At 39.6% G+C, this 21,580-nt stretch overlaps 1 protein-coding gene across 1 annotated transcript in view; it reads right to left on the bottom strand.

Moving 5' to 3' along the window:
* Rab3-GAP (Rab3 GTPase activating protein) overlaps positions 1-21,580 on the bottom strand; it is a 606,356-nt gene that overhangs the window by 450,480 nt on the left and 134,296 nt on the right. The window contains exon 7 of the mRNA XM_090376553.1: positions 16,708-16,807. Coding sequence (XP_090232679.1) covers positions 16,708-16,807 — 100 coding nt within the window. The remainder of the gene's footprint in view (positions 1-16,707; positions 16,808-21,580) is intronic.

Here is a 21,580-nt window from a genome sequence, read left to right on the forward strand (position 1 = left end):
TTCTGGCGTGCTTGTTCCTGAAGCAAGTTCCTACTAAATGATCAGGTAAACAGCTTTATTTATTTTCAATTTAAAAACTTGAATTGCATATCTTGTTTGTTTAGTCAAGCCCTTTGCATAATAGCCAGCAAAATGCTATCCAGTACAAGGCCATGGCTGTCCAGCATCTTAGAGATCACCACCTCCCCTTAATCAGATCAACTTGCAGATGGTCTGTTTAAGTTGTCTCTCTGCAGTGGAGAATGACTACCTGCTGGGTACTTAAAAGAAGGGAAAGTCGTGCTATGCTAAAATTAACTGAATGACAAACTATGTCCACATACAGTAAGAAGTGATTTTATTACCTAGCAGTCGAACACTTTAGAAATAAGGAACTTTAGAAACTATATAGAACTTTCAGTAATTATATATATATATAAAAAAAAAAAAAAAAAACACTTGCAGACGCCTTCTGCCACAATGGAAGTGCTATTTAAGCATCTGTTCATTGCCAAGTTCCCCTTATTTAACAATTATTATGCCTAGTCGCGCGCACACACACATGCTGAGCAAACCAAACAAACTTGCGATTGCTGCGGAAAAAATATTAATTTTTCTGATTTGTAATGGCACCTGCAAAAGAACCCTGGGGGGAGTGCTGTTCTGGAAGATCAATTCCAAAGATTAGTGCCACAGCTCGAGCTAGATATGTCTGTAGTCAGTGCAAAAGTAGCGTGCCAAGTCCGGGTAAAAACAACGCAGAGAGAGAGAGAGAGACAGTACAACAAGCGACCTAATCTTTCTCACTCCTGCGGACTCGTCTGTCAAGGAGTGATCATTAGGCAAAACCGATAACCCAGAAAGCGGCAGGAAGCAAGACATTAAGACTGCAAGAAACAGGGGTGAACCTGAAGAGCAGCCAAATACACCTTATGGCAATGCTACGGCACTGGATCCAACACCCCCCCCCCCCCGGTGACCCTATCATAAACTGGGTCAAACTTTCCAATGGGAACTGGAGGACCTTATGACTGACTCCAGTAATCACATAACTACAGCCGTGAGAGGAAAGATAATTACCATCTGGTCAAAGATGGAATACTTATTACTGAATACGCACATCAAATGTGAGAAGGCTGTGGCCAAATTAGAGGCTTATATGGAGGTATGAGGAAACCAAATGCAACAGCGCCCTCGTTCGTACGCAGATGTGCTGAGGACCGCTACCAAGCCGAGTAATGAGGCCTCTGGCCCGACAACCAAAAGAAAAATATTACTAAAAACCCCAAATTTAGTTATTTTAAAACCTATTGACAACCAAGAAATTAAGTCTAGCGAGGAAGTCAAGAATACAATCAATGAACTGAAGGAGCACTTTAAAACTACAAGAATTAAATCGATCAGGAAGTGTTGAGGTACTAATCAAACTGAAACATCAAAAGAAATAGAAGACATCATAAAACATCCTGCCATCTCGACACTTGGCCTTACTGCAGAACCGAAGAAAAAAGGCCCCTCGGTAGTCACATTTGATGTGGAGCAAGGACTCCACACCTATGCAAATCACTGAGGAACAATACTACCATAACCTGCAAACGTCTCACCCTACCTCAGCCCCAAAAGAGCTTATTAAGCCAAAATTTCATAAAAAGTCTAAGTCAGATAATAATGTCAATTGGGTGGTGGAGTTAACCCCCCAGCTTGGAATGCAATAAAAAATCAAGACAATATATATAGACTGGGGTGGCCATTATTTTAAAGAACACGTGGCTATCCCAAAGTGTTTCAACTGCTGCAGGTTTGGCCACACCACACACACACACCTGCACTCAGGCTGAGTCAACCTGTGGGCACTGTACTGTACCCAGAAGGGACATCAGTATAAGAACTGCCCCAAAAAAAAACAGCGAGCCTGTCTGTGAAAACTGCAAAAGCTCAAATCTTCTTCATAATCACTCAATAAGAGACAACAGTTGTCCAGTTTAACTAAGTGCAAAGCGGGCACAACAAAGTAGAACCGATTATGGGCCTACGCCTTAAACAGCTCAACACCCAACAGATCAAATTCATCCAACTTAATGTGCAGCAGGCCAAGGTAGTTCCAGACCAGCTAAAAGTAATTATAAATGAGGAAAATATCGACATCATGATAATTCAAGAACCTTATACCCATGCCAAGCAGGTGGGGGGTTACCCACTTGCATACAAAATAATCCAAGCAGATAATGACACTCCCTGGGCGGCAATTGTAGTCAGCAACCCAGAACTCACCACTACCAAAATATCAAGTCTCTGCACAACCTGGGCAGTGTGCCTGCATGTCATAGGTCCTCTTGGAACCTTTTGTGGTTTCTATATAAAACAGACCTGGAGAGGATATTCTACCAACAATAAACTATCTGGAAAACATAGTGGCCCTCTTTCACAATGAGAAAGTTATCGTGGGAGCAGATGTAAACTGCAGCTCTCCTGTTTGGTTTGCGGGGTCTGATGACCATAGTGGCACCTGCAATGGGCAGCGATTGGAAGAGTATCTCCAATTCACAGCTTACCATATTAAATAGGCCACACAATTTGCCAACATTTTCATATCACCCTGGCTAGCAGACAGATGGGTGGCTATATCTCTGGCTGGTGTAGCCAGGAGGCCTGGACCACCTGGCAATAACCAAATGTGTTCTCTCTTCTCACCTTCCAAATGTGTAGAATCCAACAGCAACCACTGAATCCCAAACTCACACTGAACAGGTTTAAAATAGAAAATGCTAACTGGGACAACTTCATAGCAGCTCTGGACATCTCTGTAATGCAACTCCCGGCGGGGGACTGTAACTTGCTGGATCCAGAAGTGCACCAAAGAACTGTTACCAGGGTCATTACAAACGCCTGTGCCACAACCTTTAAACGAAAAAATCTGCTCCCCAGCACTGTTCCCTGGTGGAACCCCAGAGCTGCAGCACCTATGCAGAGGTAAATAGTAAAAGGAAAGCTTTCCAAAGAGCAAGGAGATCATGGCTGCAGCCAGAGGTGGAGGTCTTGAGACAACAATATAGAATAGCCAGGTACACCTGATCCCACTCAATTCCAAACCCAGACACCAGCAGCTTTTCTGCCATAAGTCACATTGGCAATCAAACCTAGCACTCTAGCCTGGTTTTCTTTTACTCTCCTCCCCAGCCAAGGGGAGATTGGATCCTGTCTCGTCCCCACTGCCATCCCCTTCTTCTGCCTGGTTAGGCATGAGCCTGCCTCCCTGAATTTCTGGGGTCGCCTTTTCTATTGTCCCCATACCTCTATCTTTTCCCCCAGCCTTCAGTCTTCCCCCCCTACTCTGTCTAACTCACAGTGTACACCCCCACACAACTTATCAATTAATAACATCCAAATTTAAACCATGCTTACATAAACCTCTCTTGGCCTTTTATATTCTATTGTTAACCTCTTTTTTTATTTATTTATTATTTTTTTTTTTTTCACATAGGTCCTTGCCACTGAAATCTTTGGAAACTAGGTGGCAGCACCTGCCGGAGTACAAAAAATGTACTGGGTGACCTGCCTCCACGGGGCCAAGTGCAGTAACGGTAGGTTCCAACAGAGGCCCAACAGCTAAATGGTCAGAAGAACAATGGTACACAATACTACACATCCGTCCACACACTTTTTAAATCTCTGGCCTTCACAGAGTTCTGTGCTACACAAACAGAGTACACAATGCAAAGATGGGGGAAACCCCTGGTGCCGTCAGACAACCAACACACTTTGCCCATACATTAATGTTTAATGCAGGTTTACAGTAAATTTTGTAAATCATGCAGTATGAATCATATCTTAAGAGGCTATGATGGGCATCATGTCAAAAGTCAATATTCCTTACAGTTTGAAGGCAGTGCTTTAAAACAGTTTTTGCAGGCCAATGACCAGACCGTCCACCAGACTAAACATTAATGACCCTCCAAGGAGGAATCAGAAGTGTATAACTTCACTACCTCTACTCTGCCAGCTAGTAACTGAAGGGGAGTTTGAGCAGAGTATATACGTGGTAGGCACAATTTACACCACATTATGTCAAGGTGTTAGATATATTCTTGTTCTGTATATGCCATATGCAGAAATTTATTAATTCCTACATGCTTCCCCCATGCTTTTACTTTATCTGCTGAATTCATTATAAATAGTCACACCCAAACTAAAAGAACAGACTTATCTGTTGAAAGCTCTTAAATCAACTATTTAACTTCATTTCACAAATATATGGGATCTCAGTTCCAATTTCAATGCTTACCATTTTCACCTATATCTTCCAAGCTCCACTTATTATTTCTTACAGAATCTCAATTATTATTTCCACAGCCGCCCGCACATCTCAGTTGTCCTAATTATTTGTTCTAATAATTCTTTTCACTTCAAAGGTGTTACTTGTGCACATATCGGTTCTGATATTCCTTGTTGGAGACTTCCTAATCTGGAATCTCTTCCTTCTGATTTCCTATGGAACAAAATATCTTTACCCCATTCTATCAAATTCAACTGTTTGTCTCTCTTCTTCTTCTCCCAACTCTACAAATCACTTTAAAACTTGGACCTCCTTTATTTGAAACACTACTTTCTCTAATTCAACTTTCCTAACAGTGACAATTTTCCTTGGTAATTTTCACAACCAAGTTACAATTAATTTTGTAATTTTCATTTAATGTTCACAACTCCAGCTGGCTTCTTCCAGTCCTGCAGGAGTGCAAAGCTGCATGCAACCAGATGCATCCACAGGTTGTGGATATAGTATGCATAGTGTTAGGGTCAGACGCCACATGTGGTTTCCCACATCTGCGCCGCAAGTACGCTGTGAAGAAATACAGTACTACTGTAAATGCCAGAAAAGTTTTGTGTGTTGTATATGACATATTGCGTTAGGTTCTGTTGTGTGTCCTGGCATTTGGCCGCAGGGCCCCTGGTGGGACTCTACATTGCCTGCACACACACCACTAGGAGGTAGCCAGGCTGCCCATAATTCTCTGGCTGGTCTCTGCCAGGGTCGCCTGAGCTTCCTAGGCAGAAATAACAATGGAGGTGGCCAAGTAAAAAAAATAAATAAATAATAATAAAAAAATAATAATAAAAAATAAATAAATAAAAATAAAAAAATGCTGGGTTAGCAAATCTTACCCTGCATGAGGGTTAGCAGGGAGTCATGTCTGTTTGAATTATGGCAAGACCGTGGGTGCCATATCCAAGACCATGAAAAGAAGGTTGTTTTCAGTTTAGGGAGTACTGAACCAATCCTGTTCTTGTCCACTTACAGAAGGAAGAGAGTGTCCTTTAGAGATGAAAGTCAGAAGGCAGTTGGATGTGCAAGGTGTGATATTCTTACAGCAAACAGGTCCTGGGCAAACTTGGTAAAAGATAGGTAATATTCCTGCTCAGTGATGTATAGATATTCTCTGTCTCATGGGAGATCATGTATTTTGGAAATTAAATGGCATCTTAAGTCTTCGCAGTGAGGACACGTATAAACCATATGATCCCAGTTCTCTCCCTGGCCACAGGAGCAGTAGGGTGCCCTCCAGGGTCAGCTTCTGTTTGATAGATCCATGCCCGGTAATAAGATATGTAGCATGGAGACCAGAGAACCAAGAGGGAACTTTGGGGAAAACTGTAGCGACATGGGGAATAAATTTCTTCGTGTTTGGTCCTTTGCTTGTGTCTGTCCATCTCAGCTGCCAAGTTTGAGTGAGTACAGAGAAGAGGGTTCACTTTTCCATATGAATCTCGTTTGTGAGAGTGTGGTTAAGGATGGTGGCTGGAATTCTTCTTGATAGGCGATAGTGTATTCCACGGCGGATCACCTCCAGGTCCAAAGGCAGGACCCCAGCCAAAACTTGAAGAGCAAGAGTACTGACTGTGCGGCAGGTCTTTGTCATCATGAGTAACATGCAGCGCTGGATGGTTCCAAGTTTCCGTACATTTCTAACAGTGGTGACTCTGGTAAACCATGCTCCGGCACCATAAGTAATTATGGGCAGGAACACAGACTTATAGAAAATAGAGAGAGGGCGCATCTTTTTACCCACCAGTCGCTCCTGCTCACATGTGCGATCATGGCCATATAGTTACGAATTTTTGTATGTAGATATGCTAGGTGTGGATAAAAGGACAGTTTACTGTCTAACATGATTCCTAAGTATTTGAGTTCCATGACCAGAGAGACTGTTCATCCTGCTAGCTTGATCTTGGGTGGTCTGTAGGGTTCCCTTGAGTAGAATCAATTTTGTTTTAGCAGGAGAAAGCTGCAACTTGTGGAGAGTGGTCCAATCCTGGAGTATCTGTAAGGGTATAGTTTGCCTTGGCCTTGAGGGATGCTCTGGAGTTTGTAGTTAGCATGAGGATAAGATCGTCAGCGAAAGCATACACAGTGACATCATCTAAGTTCATCCAGGACGATTTTTCACAGGAAGGGGCCAAAGACAGAGCCCTGTGGACATCCTCTGTGAATAGGAAGGTTGTGGATAGTGGGTCAGCCACCAGATATGGTGGTCCACTGTGAAAGAAGAAGGGGACATCTTGTCGAATAAGCAGTTGTGAACAAGAACAGTCACAGGGATAGCAGGTTGTGGTCGACTGCTGGGTGGACACTGATAGCTCCATGAAAAGTCACAATGGCCCATGATGTGACATGAATGTCACATGGAGCCTGGGAAGGCAGTTCACTAGGTGAAGGAACCACCAAAATATAACCAAGAGCATCAGGCCTGGCCAGCCGGCTTGTAAATTCAGCTAGACATATTCAACATGGAGGAACAACAACAAAGGCATAGTATGAAGGCTAGGGCGTACCCCGTAAGCAATGCGCTGCAGTAGACCCCGACTGTAGTGGGAAATAATCAAGGGCAAAAATGCAATGTTGGGGGTGTACCCCAGAAGCGATGTGCTGCAGTGGAAAATAATCAAGGGCAAAAAATGCAAGGACAGCAGAAGGACCAAATAAGAGGACAAAGGTCAGAGTGGGATCGATTAATGCAGGAACAATGACCGGAAAAGGAATGGAACTTGTGGAAGTTATGAAGAAAGGAAAACATACAAGTTAGTGCAAATGCATCATATTAGTACGCAGCTAAACTCTGAATTAGCAAAAATGAAGAAAGGAAAATCAACGATTGTGCATCCAGGAAATCAGAAGGAGAAGGAGGAGGAGTAAAGAGCTAGTTGAGGGCTAAAAATTAATATACTACAGCATGGAGAATAGAAGGAATGGAGTAAGTTGTGGCTGAAGATAACCTAAAGGATGTAGTAGAGGAAGCATACACAAAAAGTGACTGGCTAATTAAAATTAAACTGTTATTGACTGAAAAATGTGTGCTGAATATCATTAACACTTATGCCCCACAGGCAGAATGGGATGTAGAAGAGAAGGATGCCTTTTATGAAGACCTGGATGAGGTGATCAACAGCACACCTCACGAGGAAGGAATAATCATCGGAGCAGACCTCAATGGACATGTAGGCCAGAGAACCCAAGGCTATCCTGGCATTCATGGCAGCTTTGGATGCGGTGAGCGCAATGGAGAAAGGATCCTGGAAATGGCTATGGCTCGTGGACTGTGAATAACTAATACCCAGTACAAGAAGAGAGACCAAGACCTTATTACATACCATAGCGGTAGGCATAGTACTCAAGTTGACTACTGGAATAAGTTATCAGGATAAGTTATCTGGGGTAATAATTACTGGAATAAGTTAAAATAAATTACTGGAATAAGTTATCTACATGGGAAGTAGAGGCTGACAGTTTGGGGAATTTCAAAGATCAGCTGGATAGTTACCCATGGGAGGAAGGAAATGCATAGGTTGTCTATTTCCTTTTATTTTATTAATTATATATTTTTAAAAAAAATTTCTTATTATTATTTTATTTATTTATTTTTTTTGGATGGTGCAGCATAAGCCATAGGTTTCCTTGCACCATGTGGACGAGAGTTTCCTGTGCGGACGTGCCTTTCTGCCGCTACTAGAACAGAGAAGTTTTTTCTGATTTATTTTCTGCTTTATTAGTTTAAATTGACATATTAACTTATTTCTAGAGTAGCTTTATATTCCTATTTACGGTACTTAAAGTTAAAGTAACTTAGATAGAGATTTGTAGGTATTACTTAGTATCGGAAAGGGTATCAAATACACGTGTTTACCGTTCATAAACAGCCGCCATTGTTACGTGAAAGTTAATCAGTAAATCTATTAATCTTGTCGAACTTCATTGGCAATTAAATTGTACTTTTAACTATACATATAACCACTTAGGTTACGGAACATAAATAATTAGTAAAAATAAATAATTAATGCATAACTTGATACGGAAGTTATATAAAGGGACTTCGTAGATAACACTCGTTACTGAAACGCGATACAGCATATCCGGAATTCGATAGCATTAGCTTTGTATAGTATAGTGCATAATATAATATTGTCAATTAATCAGTAGATCTATTAATCTTGTTAAACTTCATTGTCAATTAAATTGTTCTTTTAACTATATATATATAACGACTTAGAGTACAAACGTAACAAATAATTAATACATACTTGATACGGAAGTTATATAAAGGGAACTCGTAGATAACACTCGATACTGAAAAATAAATATAGCATTATAACTGTGTTAAGATACAAGTTTAAGGTTTTAATTTTGTTCTGAAATTGTAATTTTACTGACATTTAAATCGAAATCATGACTCTGACCAGAGCAGCAAAGCAAAAGGCTCAAGCTAATGGGAGTGCTGTGACTCAGGGGAGAACTGAGGGGGAGCAGTTGCCCTCTGAATCACAGCCTTTTAAGATGCACTGTTTGCTTGATGTTTGCGGAGCAATCGGGTACGGGACATGATACTGCCATGGGGGATGTCTTTGTGTGTGCACGATGCAAGGAGTGCAAGGAAATTAGGCGACAACTCGGCGTTGTCATGGGCCTATATGAGACCTTGAAGGACAGGGTGGATGCCCTCGAAGGAAATAAATTGAGGGGCCCATCAAGCTCTCAGCTGCCCACATCAACGCCAGAGCTTGCACTTGGCCATCTTGCAACACAGAGGCAGCCCCCAAGGCAGAATGCGCTGGTCCCACAGGAACTAGTAGTTGTTGGTGACTCTATTGTCAGGGAAACGGGGAACATGCTTTGTAAAAAGGATAGGTGGAACAGGACCAGGGTATGTCTGCCAGGGGCAAGGGTTGATGACGTTGTAGAGCAGATATCATCTTTTAAGGGCACAAAAGGTGATATAGTTGTACACGTTGGCACTAATGACATTAAGAGTAGGAGACCAGCGGAATTACTTAACAAGTACAGGTCACTGTTGAAAAAAAGCCGTGAAGTAGGGTTAAATTTGAAAGTGTCTGCAATGCTGCCCAGACACGATAGGAGGGGGTATATGATGAGAGCCTTGTCAATCAATTCGGCCCTGGAAAGATTGTGCAAGGCTCAAGGGGTTTACTTTTTTTCAGCCTGGAATGTACTTGTTAACAGGAGAGATTGCTTCTACAGGGATGGGATACACTTAAATAGAAAGGGTGCAAGAATATTTGCTGATGCTATCGAGGCAGTGTTAGGTGGGTCGGAAAACTGCTAGCTTGGGGGGAGACAAAGACTAATGGATTAACAGTAGCCACTAGCAGAGGTGAAAGAGATTCTTGCACTGCTTCTATTGGAATGAGCAGAAGCCTGAAAAACAAGATGCAGGATAATTCAGAGACTGCTGGAAGTCATTGTGATACAAGTAAACACATGGGTTGTGTTAGGGTAGCTAAGAATAGAAACAAGTGCAGGTATACTTGCGTGTACACCAATGCTAGGAGTTTAGTAAATAAATTTGATGAATTTGAGGTATTGCTCAAAACATCAAAGGCAGATATTGTTGGGATATCAGAGACGTGGTGTCACACAGATATAAGAAATGCGGAACTGGAATTTGGGGAATACAATGTGTATAGAAAGGATAGACAGGACAGGAGGGGAGGAGGGGTTATGCTATTAGTTAAGAAACACATAAAGTCCAAGGAAGTGAAGCCAGTCAACATCGATGAACAGGGCAGTGTAGAGTCAGTTTGGTGTGACATAAGCATAGGGAAATCAAAATTGAGAGTAGGAGTGTGCTATAGGCCTAATGACTCTGATGAGTATAATAAGATACTGTACAGGGAAATAGAATGGGCCAGTAAATCAGAGAGTCTTATAATGGGGGATTTTAATTTCCCAGATATTGACTGGAATTTGTGGGTTGGTCACTCACACACTAGCAGGGCTTTTGTGGATTTATTGGATGATTGTTTTCTACACCAGCATGTTCAGGAGGCAACTAGAGGGAGTAATACTCTTGATCTGATTATCAGTAGTGATTCTTCATGCATTAGGAATCTGCAGATAAAGGAACCACTGGGTGGCAGTGATCACAGTGTGCTGAAGTGGGATTTACTCAAGGAGGTAACTACCATCAGAGGCAAAGGGAAGGGTTTTTGCTTTCGTAAAGGCGACTATGATGGTCTGAGACAGTATTTAAATTCTATACAGTGGGACCAACTGATGATGTTACCAACAGCAAATTCAAAATGGGAAGCATTCAAGGAACTAATCTTGGAAGCTACCAGGCTTCACATACCAACCAAGAAATATTGTTCAAGGTTCAGGCCCAAATGGTTGTCAGATGAACTAATGAGACATGTGGCAGAGAAGAAAAATGCATGGGATACATACAAATTAATGGGCGACATGGAAGCCTATGATAGATATAAGTTGGTCTGTAACCAAGTCACAAAGGAGATTAGGCAGGCAAAGGCAGATTATGAGAAATCCTTGGCAAAGGACGCAAAGAAAAACAGAAAAGAGTTCTTTACCTATTTAAACTCAAGAAGGAAAGGGATGAATCAGATTGGTCCACTGGATGTTGATGGTTCAACAGTTGAGGATCCTGCTCAGGTGGCTAACAATCTAAACGAGTATTTTGCATCTACATTCACACGAGGAGTTATTCAGGAAGGGGAATGTCGTAGGTGAAGTAAACATTGGCAGTGAGCTAGATTATTTTCTAATAACTGAGAGGAAAGTGGAGGAGAAATTGCTGAGGATAAACATAAAAAAGGCACCAGGGGTGGATGGGATCTATCCAGTTATATTACAGGAGGCAGCAAAGGAAGTAAGCAAACCCCTAGCCATAATTATGAGAGCTTCTTTGGACTCAGGGGAGGTACCCATGGACTGGAGATGTGCAAATGTAACCCCAATTCACAAAGGAGGATCAAAGGCTGACACAAGTAATTATAGACCTGTTAGTTTAACTTCGATTCCAGGAAAATTAATGGAGGCACTGGTTAAAGAAGCACTGCAGGATCATCTGGACAAGAATTCAGTTATAGCTCAGACACAGCATGGTTTTGTTAAGGGCAGGTCTTGTCTGACCAATTTGATTGGATACTATGATGTAGTCACAAAAGAACTGGATGCAGGGAATAACTTTGATATTATATATTTGGATCTTAGAAAGGCTTTTGATACTGTTGCGCATGGAAGACTGCTGCACAAATTGGAGAAGTGTGGCATTGGAGGCAAATTGCTGCTATGGATAAAGGGATGGTTGAGTGGCAGAAGACAGAGAGTGGTAATCAATGGACACTGCTCAACGTGGACTAATGTTATTAGTGGAGTTCCTCAGGGTTCAGTGTTGGGTCCATTGTTGTTTTCTGTATTTATAAATGATATTGATGATGGTGTATCAGGCTTAATGTCCAAGTTTGCAGACGATACCAAGGTTGGCAGGGTTGTTAAGGACACTACTGTGCTGCTGCAACAGGATCTGGAAAGGTTGAGCAGATGGGCTGAGAGGTGGCAAATGAAGTTTAACATTGACAAATGTAAAGTACTACATATGGGAAACAGTAACCCCAGATCAACGTATCAACTCTGTGGTACTATGCTGACAGTGGTAGAGAATGAAAAGGACCTGGGGGTAATTGTGCAGGCAGATATGAAGTTCTCTGAGCAGTGCAGATGAGCTGCAAGAGTAGCTCATGGTGTCTTGTCAATGATATACAGGAATTTTTCTAGCAGGGATAAGGATGTGATTATTCCCTTGTATAAGGCATTGGTCAGGCCACACCTTGAGTACTGTATACAGGTCTGGAGGCCTCATTTCAAGAAGGATGTAGAGCTGCTGGAACGAGTACAGAGAAGGGCAACAAGATTAGTGAATGGAACAAAGGGTTGCTCTTACGAAGAAAGGCTTAAGTTTTGCAAATTACAGAGCCTGGAGACTAGGCATCGGCGAGGTGATCTGATAGAGGTGTATAAGGCTTTGAATGGCTTGAGCATGCTCAATGCTGATGGGATTCTTCCTCTTGCTCAGAATAATCACCTGAGAGGGCATAAATTCAAATTGAGGAAGGACGGATGACGGATAGATGTGCGGAAATTTGCCTTTAGCCAGCGGGCAGTTGGTTTGTGGAATAGACTCCCATCGCTTGTTGTTGAAGTTGATAGCCTAAATAAATTTAAGGCTCAGCTGGACAGGTATTTCGAACGAATGGAGGGGTGAAATGGGAGTAGTGGTTGTTTTTTTTTTTTTTTGGCTGATGCTGAATAAGCTTGCTTTCTTGCATCATATGCCTCTACTAATGCTAATGCTAATGTGGCCATTGCTGATATTAATACTAATATGCAGGAAGGGTACAATGTTGTCCCCACCCTACTGTCATTACTGGATATGAAAAGGACAAACAATGCTGCTGCCAGTTAGAGGCAATGACATCTTCAGCACAAAATATGCCATTAACAGGAATGGAGGTTCATATCCACCATCTTTGAATTATCCATGCAGTGATACAATGTCTTGATGGAAGACAGGAAGTGAAACAGAAGAGGAAAGTCTGCTGTTAGATCCACTGTCTAATGATAACAATAGGAAAGTTAATCTCGTAGTGACAACGTAAGATATCACATGACCACATGTTTCGCTTCAGTATAAGAGGATGCCAGATACAGAATTTAATTTTAATTTAATTTTTTTTAAACTTCTAAATTTTAAATTGTACATAGTTCTTTATTTTAATTATTGTAGAGAATGTAAATATCATTTTATATTTTATTCAGGGATTTAAGGTCCATGTTTTATAAATTAAAATGTATCATGCTCCTCTTTTCAGTTTTTCAATATATGCTTAAAAGCTGTAAGAATCTGGTGGGAAAATAAGTACACAACAATAAAAGCAGCTATGAAAGTTTAGGGACAGAAGGAAAATCTGGAGTATTAGTATTGATATTAGTAGTGGCAACTGATTCAATAAAGAAAGCTTATAGATCATCATGCAAAAAAAAAAAATCCCCACCTCACCCACCCACCCATCCATCCATCTCCACGAATTTGTCTAGTTCTTCCTTGAATTTATTCAAACTATCCACTTCCAAAGTAATAGATGGAAGTTTGTTCCAACAATCTGCTTTCTGAAGGGCAAATGCACATCTATCCTGAAACCATCCTTCCTAAATCTGAATTTATGACCCCTCATGTGTGTAGTCTCAGCAAGAGGAAGAATGCCATGAACATTGTGATTACTCAATCAGATCTCCTCACAGGTGTCTGGTCTCCAGATGCTGCAATTTGCAGAACTGAAGCCTTTCTCGGTAAGAAAGGTGTTCTCGGTGTGCTCGGTAAGAGCACACTTTTGTTCCCATTACCAATCTCACTGCCCTTCTCTGCAGCCATTCCAGCAGATCTACTTCTTTCCTAAAATGAGGCCTCCAGACCTGCATACAGTACCTCAAGATGCAACCTAACCATGGTCATGTACAAAATGATAACCACCACCTTATCCCTGCTAGGAAAGTTCCTGTATATCATTGTCAAAACCCCAGAGCTTGTCTACACTGCTCAGAGAACTTCATATCTGACTGCACAATTACCCTCAGGTCTTTTCTATTTTTCAATAAATTGAGTGTAGTACCACACAGTTGGTATGTTAATCTGGAATTACTACTATCCACATGCAGTATATGTTAAACTTGAACTGCCATTTCTTATTAAGCCTGCTATACCTTCATCAATATCATTAATAAATATTGAAAACAACAATGGGTCCACTACCTACTATGGAGGACTTCACTAATAACATTAGTCCATAAAGTGATTGTCAGTGCCCACTGAATCACTTTCTGCCACCCTGACACAATCCCAGAGTCTCTTACTCAAGGAATCACTTATCTGCAGGCTAAGGACAAAGACACCACAAACTTGGCGAAGTGCAGACTGATCACCTGTCTCCCAAAAATGTACCAACTGCATAACCAAGAAGAAATCAGACAACTAGGAGAAAACAATTCCTTATCTATAGCAGTAATTTGACCTTAATGCCACATTATTCCAATAATCAACCCTCAAACCTGAAACAAGTTAGTAAATCTACATGAGAAGAGTCTTTAACGAAGATAAAAATGGAAATAAGCAACAGGACAAATTAAGCTGGAAATGTAGGATGGATGCCAGTTAAACAAATTCATTGGAGCAAACATTATTCAAAAAAAAAAAAAAAAAAAAAATAGAGGCTCAAAACACAATATTCATCCTATTTTAATCTGTAGGACTGTGAGCAAGGTAGAGAAAATAAAGGAATTGATCAAAAATTTTGATCAATGGCAAGGTGCCATATTACAACTGAGGAAATTAAAAGAAAAAAAAAAAAAACTTGGTAGCTAACATCCATTCATTCAAAGATATAAATAAAACATAAGGTAGAATGGGAATACAGAAAGGATGGAAGAAGCAAGATGAAATAAGCAGAATGAATGATAATTACCCTAGAAGTAAGCCAAGTGGAAAAGTGGTTTGATGGTTTCAAGTAAGCATTAGGAGACTGAGGGTTTACTGTGACTAGGACTAAAGATTAAACTGAAGAAACTAATGAATGGAAAACATTGTCAGGAAGAACTGGTTTGTAATGTTATGATAACCTGCACATCTACTTGGCACAAAGATTTGGATGATGACAATAACTGGATTATGTATCGAGCTACCCCCCCCCAGTTCATGATCACACTCTTGAAAATAGGGTGGCAGATCATTGAAAATGATCTGCCACCCTATTCTCTTGAAAATAGTGCCAGAAGGTGCTCGGAAGAGCTGCTCACAGTATTCTTTCCACCTTCCTTTGATTGTGTTCTCCTCTGTTAAAATTTTCCCTTTGGAGTCCTTAATTGCATTAAGTTTTGGTCGGAACTTTTGTCTTAAGGATAAATTACATCATACATCTTTTTAGTGTTGTTTCAATTGTTGTGGTATTCGATTTCTTTACACTTTCTTACAGCGCTTGATGACTTTGCTTACTTCCTGATACTCTTCGTTTCCTTGTACACCCTGGGCTTTTGCAGTTCTCTGTTCAATAAGTTTAAAAGTGGCTTCTGTAATCCAAGGCTTCCTGATCTTTGACCTTTCTCTAATGTGTCTATTTACTGAATCCTTAATAATGCTTTTTGTATTTTCCCACATTTCCTCAGGCAGCATATTTCTAGTTCTAATAGAGCTTGAAAACGATTCCTGTTTCAAAGCATATAATCATTTGGAATATTTTCTACGTCCGATCGTCTAGGGAAAACCTTATTCATGATCTTTTTCAGCTTCAGATTTACTGGCTGACTCTGAAGTCTAACCATCATCATTCTACTATTAACAGGATTGTATCCAAGAAGTGACCTTGAACATTCCTTATTCAAAATGACAGTAACACCATGTTCTTTTACTTGGTCACTTCCAGAAAAAAACAACCAAAAACCCTTTCCAGTTTTGAAATGACCTTGTCCTCTCCACATTACTTTGGCTGCTCCTAAAATGTCAATTTTAAACCTATCCATTTCACTGATGACTATATCCATCTTGCCTTCCTTTAAACTTTTTACATTCCATGTGGCCACGTTTACCCTCTTCTTTCTTAAATTTAATTTTGCAGGGCACACAGTGGCATTGGGGATCTGGTTAACAGCAGTTTTTGGAGTTGTTTTTGTTGTGGTCTCTGTGGCATCAGATAATGTGGTGGTATGCCACTGCCTACCACATGGCTGATTTTGAAAGGGGCCGGCTTCATAGGAAGAGTCATTGTGCATCTCACAAGATTTAGTTCATACTTTACAAATTTTATTTTATGACATTTCAGTATGTAATAATGGAATAGTCAGTTATAAATATGACATTTTCTCTCACAACTGGCCACAGAAAACAGATAATTTAGAGGCCAGATAAAGTAGTTATCTTCATGGAATTGCAGATCTAAAGTGAAGCCCAAAAAATAGGCTCACAACATACTCATGATTTATTTATTTCATATGGAATATTTGATTATAAAGCCAGAATACAGCATTCAATCTCTCCATACAATTACCCTTTGAGATGTGTTTATATAATATGTATATAAGTGATGGAGCAGTTTATCTTTTTGAAGGATGAAAAACCAGGAATCATATCTAGGGGGAGGAGAGTCTTCCCCTCTGCTGAACCTGGCAAATTGAACTGCAAATGAAATTTCTGCTATGTATTCCTCCAGATTGCAGAGTAAACAGCAAGGGCACTACCAGTGGATATTACTGGCAACCGAAATTATTAATAAATATAGAAAGAAACACACCTCAAATGATAGTTAAATGGATATAAAATTATATGAAGTGATAAGAAAAAATAATGCATAAAATGAAAACAAATATATTTATGAACATACCTTGTGCTAGCTGATTTCTACATGCTCTTAATGTTTGAAAAAGGCTGAACCCATCAACAATAACAACTGATGATGAATACACTATCATCAGCTCTTCTGGCTGAAAGTTTTTACGTTAAAAAGACACATATAGTAACACACATCTATAATAATTGACAAATATCAAAATTTCAGAGAGTCAGTGTCAGCAGTCACATATCTAACTATCTAGTTGGCATGACTGGTATATTTTATGCACCAAAACCAGTAAAACTTATAAATATAAAAAAACCTATTAGAATTATATCGGTGTGAATTTTAGTATACCTCTAGAGTGAATATCACACTGGAGGAATCGCTCTCCATCAGTAAATTATTTTTTTTAATTGGAAAAGTTCAGCAGTAAAAAATATTTACAGCACCCTGTATGCCTAAACACACCCATTGCTTTGTTTGCTTTTTTTTTTTTTTTTAACCCCACTATTTTCAATGCTGTACAGTAGTTAGGAAAGTTTTGTTTTTTTAGATAACAAGATTGTTTCTAACAATGTTTTTAAGAATAAATATTTCAAGTTTGCCATTTTAAACTATTTCTTACCTTTTTTTCAGAGAAAACTAATTGGAGTAGAGGCACCAAGTGCTTGCTGCTGTTATAATTTTATACATGCCAGCTAGACACTTAGTTATATTTTAAAAAGGAAAAAAATATTAATTTAAACTATTACTTCATGACAAAGTAATGGTTGATTTCACTGTGTAGCTTCTACAAGATGCATGCATGTGTTCCTGCAAAGCAATACTTCAAGTTTAATCATACACCAACAATATTCATAAAAGTTCCTTGTCAGAGACAGGAATTAAATTCAGAACCCTCCAAATGAGTAGCAAATGATAAAACCACTACAGGCATGGAGACCTCTAGGCATTGGCTGGATATGAGTAAATTTCCATAAAAAGGAGAAAACATCAGCAGAATAAGAGACTGTAAAAAGACAACAAAGCAAGCACGCAAACAGGGGAGAACAGGTTTTAAGACAAAGGATTAAAGACTTCTAATAAATGAGATGTACCGAATTCTAATGTTTTTCTGTCTGAAAATGAGAGGAGAGACGATGAAATTTTAGTATGACGGGAAGAGACTGAACAAAATCATTAACGCAAGAGTTAAAAGGAAACTAGCACAAAATGAACACAAGGTAATAAGTCAATTTTCTCTTTAAAAAAGGTAAAAACATCAGGTAAAGCTATGAGTAGATTTTGTGGGATTTTAGGTGCATCAATAAATTATGCTATATTGTGATGGTGTGCATTATGCCTGTACAAATGTGTATTCAAGGCCAATTTGCATGTTGTGACAGTTTAAAAACCAGAATAACTAACAGGAAATCCTGCTTCTGCCTAATATCAGCTAAAAGCCATGGATAAAAACAATTTGTGGGCAATTAGGGAACAAGATTATAAGTGGCAGGACGCAAAATTTATATGCTCTTGCAAATGGATAACTTTTGTGGAAATTTTTATCGTCTTCTTCATTAATTAACCTATTAAATTGTGTTTTACAAATAGATTAAACAGTCTTAGTCACATTCGTTAGCTTATTTTTTAAATTTAGCAAGTGATTTTGTAAGTTACAACTCACTACTCATACCACTATTGTGTTGGTGTTTTGGCATGAATATCGTAACTAGTAGTGCAGAGGAAGGGTTTTAATTGTGATAAAGTAGCTCGAAGGTTCTAATCACTTGTTGGGCATATTTTTTTTGTGTTTAGCTAAGGATATAACTGTTTTACCATTATGATCATTAAGATATAGTGTAATATATATCTCGAACTTGGTAGAATAAGGTATAACTTAAAACAAGGTAATGTAATATGTATAATTGCATTTAGGAATATATTGATTAGTGTAGTATTGTCAAATAATCAATTAAATTTATTAATCTTATTAATTTTCATTGTTAATCAATTAAATTGTATTTAAACAGAAATCATGCACCACACTATGGCAGTAAACCAAAGGCACAAAGTAGAAGAAGTGCTGTGGCTTGGGGAGAACTGAAGAGGGTGATTCTCTAACATCACAGCCTAAAAAAATGTGCGACTTTTGAAATGTGTTAACTTTCTAGAACAGTATACAATCTAGCCAAGGAGGATGTCTTTGTCTGCTAGGTGCAGAGAGTGTGAAGAAATTAGGTGCCAAACTCAACATTTGATGGGTGTCTATTAGAGTCTGAAGAGTAGGGTAAATGCCCTTGAAGGAATTAAAATTAGCAGCAATCAAGCTCTCAGCTGCCCAACTCACTTTTGTGCATCAAGCAGCAATCTTCAAGACAGAATGCATTGGTCCCACAGAAGCTAGTTATTGTCAGTGAAACAGGAAATATGATGTGCAAAAAGGATAGGTGGAATAGGACTTACTTAACAAGTATGGTTCAAAGTTGAAAAAAAAAAAGTCGAAAGTTAGGGTTAAATTAGAAAGTGTCTGCAATTCTCCCAAGGATATTATAGGAGGGAGTATATTATCATTAGTAGCGATATATGATACAAGAAAGCAAACCAATACAGAATCAAAACAAAAAGAAAAAAACACTTCCCATTTCATCCATCCATTCGCTCTAAAATTTTGTCCAGTTCTTCCTTGAATTTATTTAAGCTAACAACTTCCACAATGACAGAGAGAAGTTTATTCCAGCAATCAACTACCCAGTGGCTAAAGTCAAATGTGTGCACATCTATTCTACAATTGCCTTTCCTCCATTTGAATTTATGATGCCATAGGTTCAAAATCTGGATAAGAGGAAGAATTCTATCAGCACTGGGCCTGCTCAAACCATTCAAGCCCTTAACACCTCAATTAGATCACCTTGCAGGTGTATAGTCTCCAGAACTCAAGCCTTTCTTGGTAAGAGAAACCCATCTTTCCACTCACAAATCTCATTGCCCTCCTCTGGACTAGTTCCAGCAGCTCTACATCCTTTCTAAGTACTCACATCTTGAGTACTACAGACCTGTACGTAGTACTCAAGATGTGGCCTGACCATTGTCTTATACAAGGGAATAATCATCACCTTATCCCAACTAGAAAAATTCCTGTATATCACTGACAAGCCCCCATTAGCCAACCTTGCAGTCTGTCTGCACTGCTCAGAAAACTTCATATCTGACTGGACAATTACCCCCAGGTCTTTTTCATTCTCCACTACCCTGAGTGTAGTATTGCACAGTTGGTATGTTACTCTGGGTTTACTGCTGCTCATATATAGTACTTTGCATTTGTCAATGTTAAACTTCAGTTACCACTTCTCAGAACATCTGCCAAACTTTTCTAAATCGTGTTGCAGTAGCGTATTGTTATTACAGTCATTAACAACCCTGCTAATCTCCCAGTCATCTGCAAACTTGGACATTAAGCTTGATATACCTTCATCAATGTCCTTGACAAATACAGGAAACAACAATGGGCCCAACACTGAACCCTAGGGGACCCCAGTATTAACACTGGTTCACGAAGAACTGTGTCCATTGATTACCACTCTCTGTCTTCTCCCACTCAACCATCCCTTTATCCACGGCAGAAACTTGCCCCTAATGCCATACTACTTCAATTTGTACAGTAGTCTTCCATTTCCAACAGTATCAAAAAATCCAAGTATACAATATCAAAATTATTTTTTGCATCCAGTTCCTTTGTGACCACATCATAGTATCTAATCAAACTGATCACACAAGATTTCCTCTTAACAAACCCAAGCTGTGTCTGAATTATTGCTGCAGTCTTGTCTAGGTGATCCTGCAATGCTTCTTTAACCAACGATCCCATTATCTTCCCATGAACAGAAATTAAACTAACAGGTCTGTAATTACTCGTGTCACCCTTTGATGCCCCTTTGGAAATTGGGTATACATTTGCACATCTCCAGTCCGTGGGGACCCTGAGTCCAAGGATGCTCTCATAATTATGGCTAAGGATTTGCTTACTTCCTTTGCTGCCTCCTTTAATATAACTGGATAGATCCCATCCGCCCCAGATATCTTTCTCATGTTTAACTTCAATAATTTCTACTCCACTTTGCTCTCAATTATTACAAAATCATTTAGCTTCCTGTTAAGAGTTCAATACGCTCCTGTCTTCCACTTCCCTACAGAATTCATCATGTGTGTGAATGTAGATGCAAAATACTCATTTAGGTTGTCAGCTATCTGAGCAGGATCATCAGTAAGTAAAACCATTCATCCATCCATCAAATCCATCCACCAATCCATCAAAATATCAAGTGGACCAATCTGATTCATCCCCTTCCTTCTAGAGTTCATATAAGTAAAGAAGTCTTTTCTGTTTTTCTTTGCATCCTTTGACAAAGATCTCTTGTAATCTGCTTCCATTTGCCTAACCTCCTTTGTAACTTGATCAGACTAGCTTATATCTACCTCAGGCTTCTGTGTCGCCTAATAATTTATATGAATCCTATGCATTTTTCTTCTCTGCCACAAGTCTCATTAGTTCATCTGACATCCATTTAGGCCTATACTTTGAACAGTATTTCTTAGTTGGTAAGAAAAGCCTAGTAGATTCCAAGATTAATTCATTGAATGCTTCCCATTTGGAATTAGCTGTTGGGCAATATCATCAGTTGCTAAATGATGAGAGCCTTGTTAACCAATTCAGCCCTGTAGAGATCGTTCAAAGCTCATGGGGTTGAAATTTTATGAGCGTCGTTTGTGCCTGTTAACAAGCGAGACTGCTTCTAAAGGGTTGGGATACATTAAGAAAGATTGCAAGAATATTTGTGATGCTAACGAGGCAGTGTTAGATGGTAGGAAAACTGCTAGCTTGAGGGGGGGGGGGTTCACAGATTAATAGAGTAACAGTAGCTGCAGGCAGAGTTGAAAGTCA

The sequence above is a fragment of the Mastigoproctus giganteus genome, chromosome 6 (genome assembly GCF_048544385.1).
Source record: "Mastigoproctus giganteus isolate SK-2022 chromosome 6, ASM4854438v1, whole genome shotgun sequence".
NCBI lineage: Eukaryota > Metazoa > Arthropoda > Arachnida > Uropygi > Thelyphonidae > Mastigoproctus > Mastigoproctus giganteus.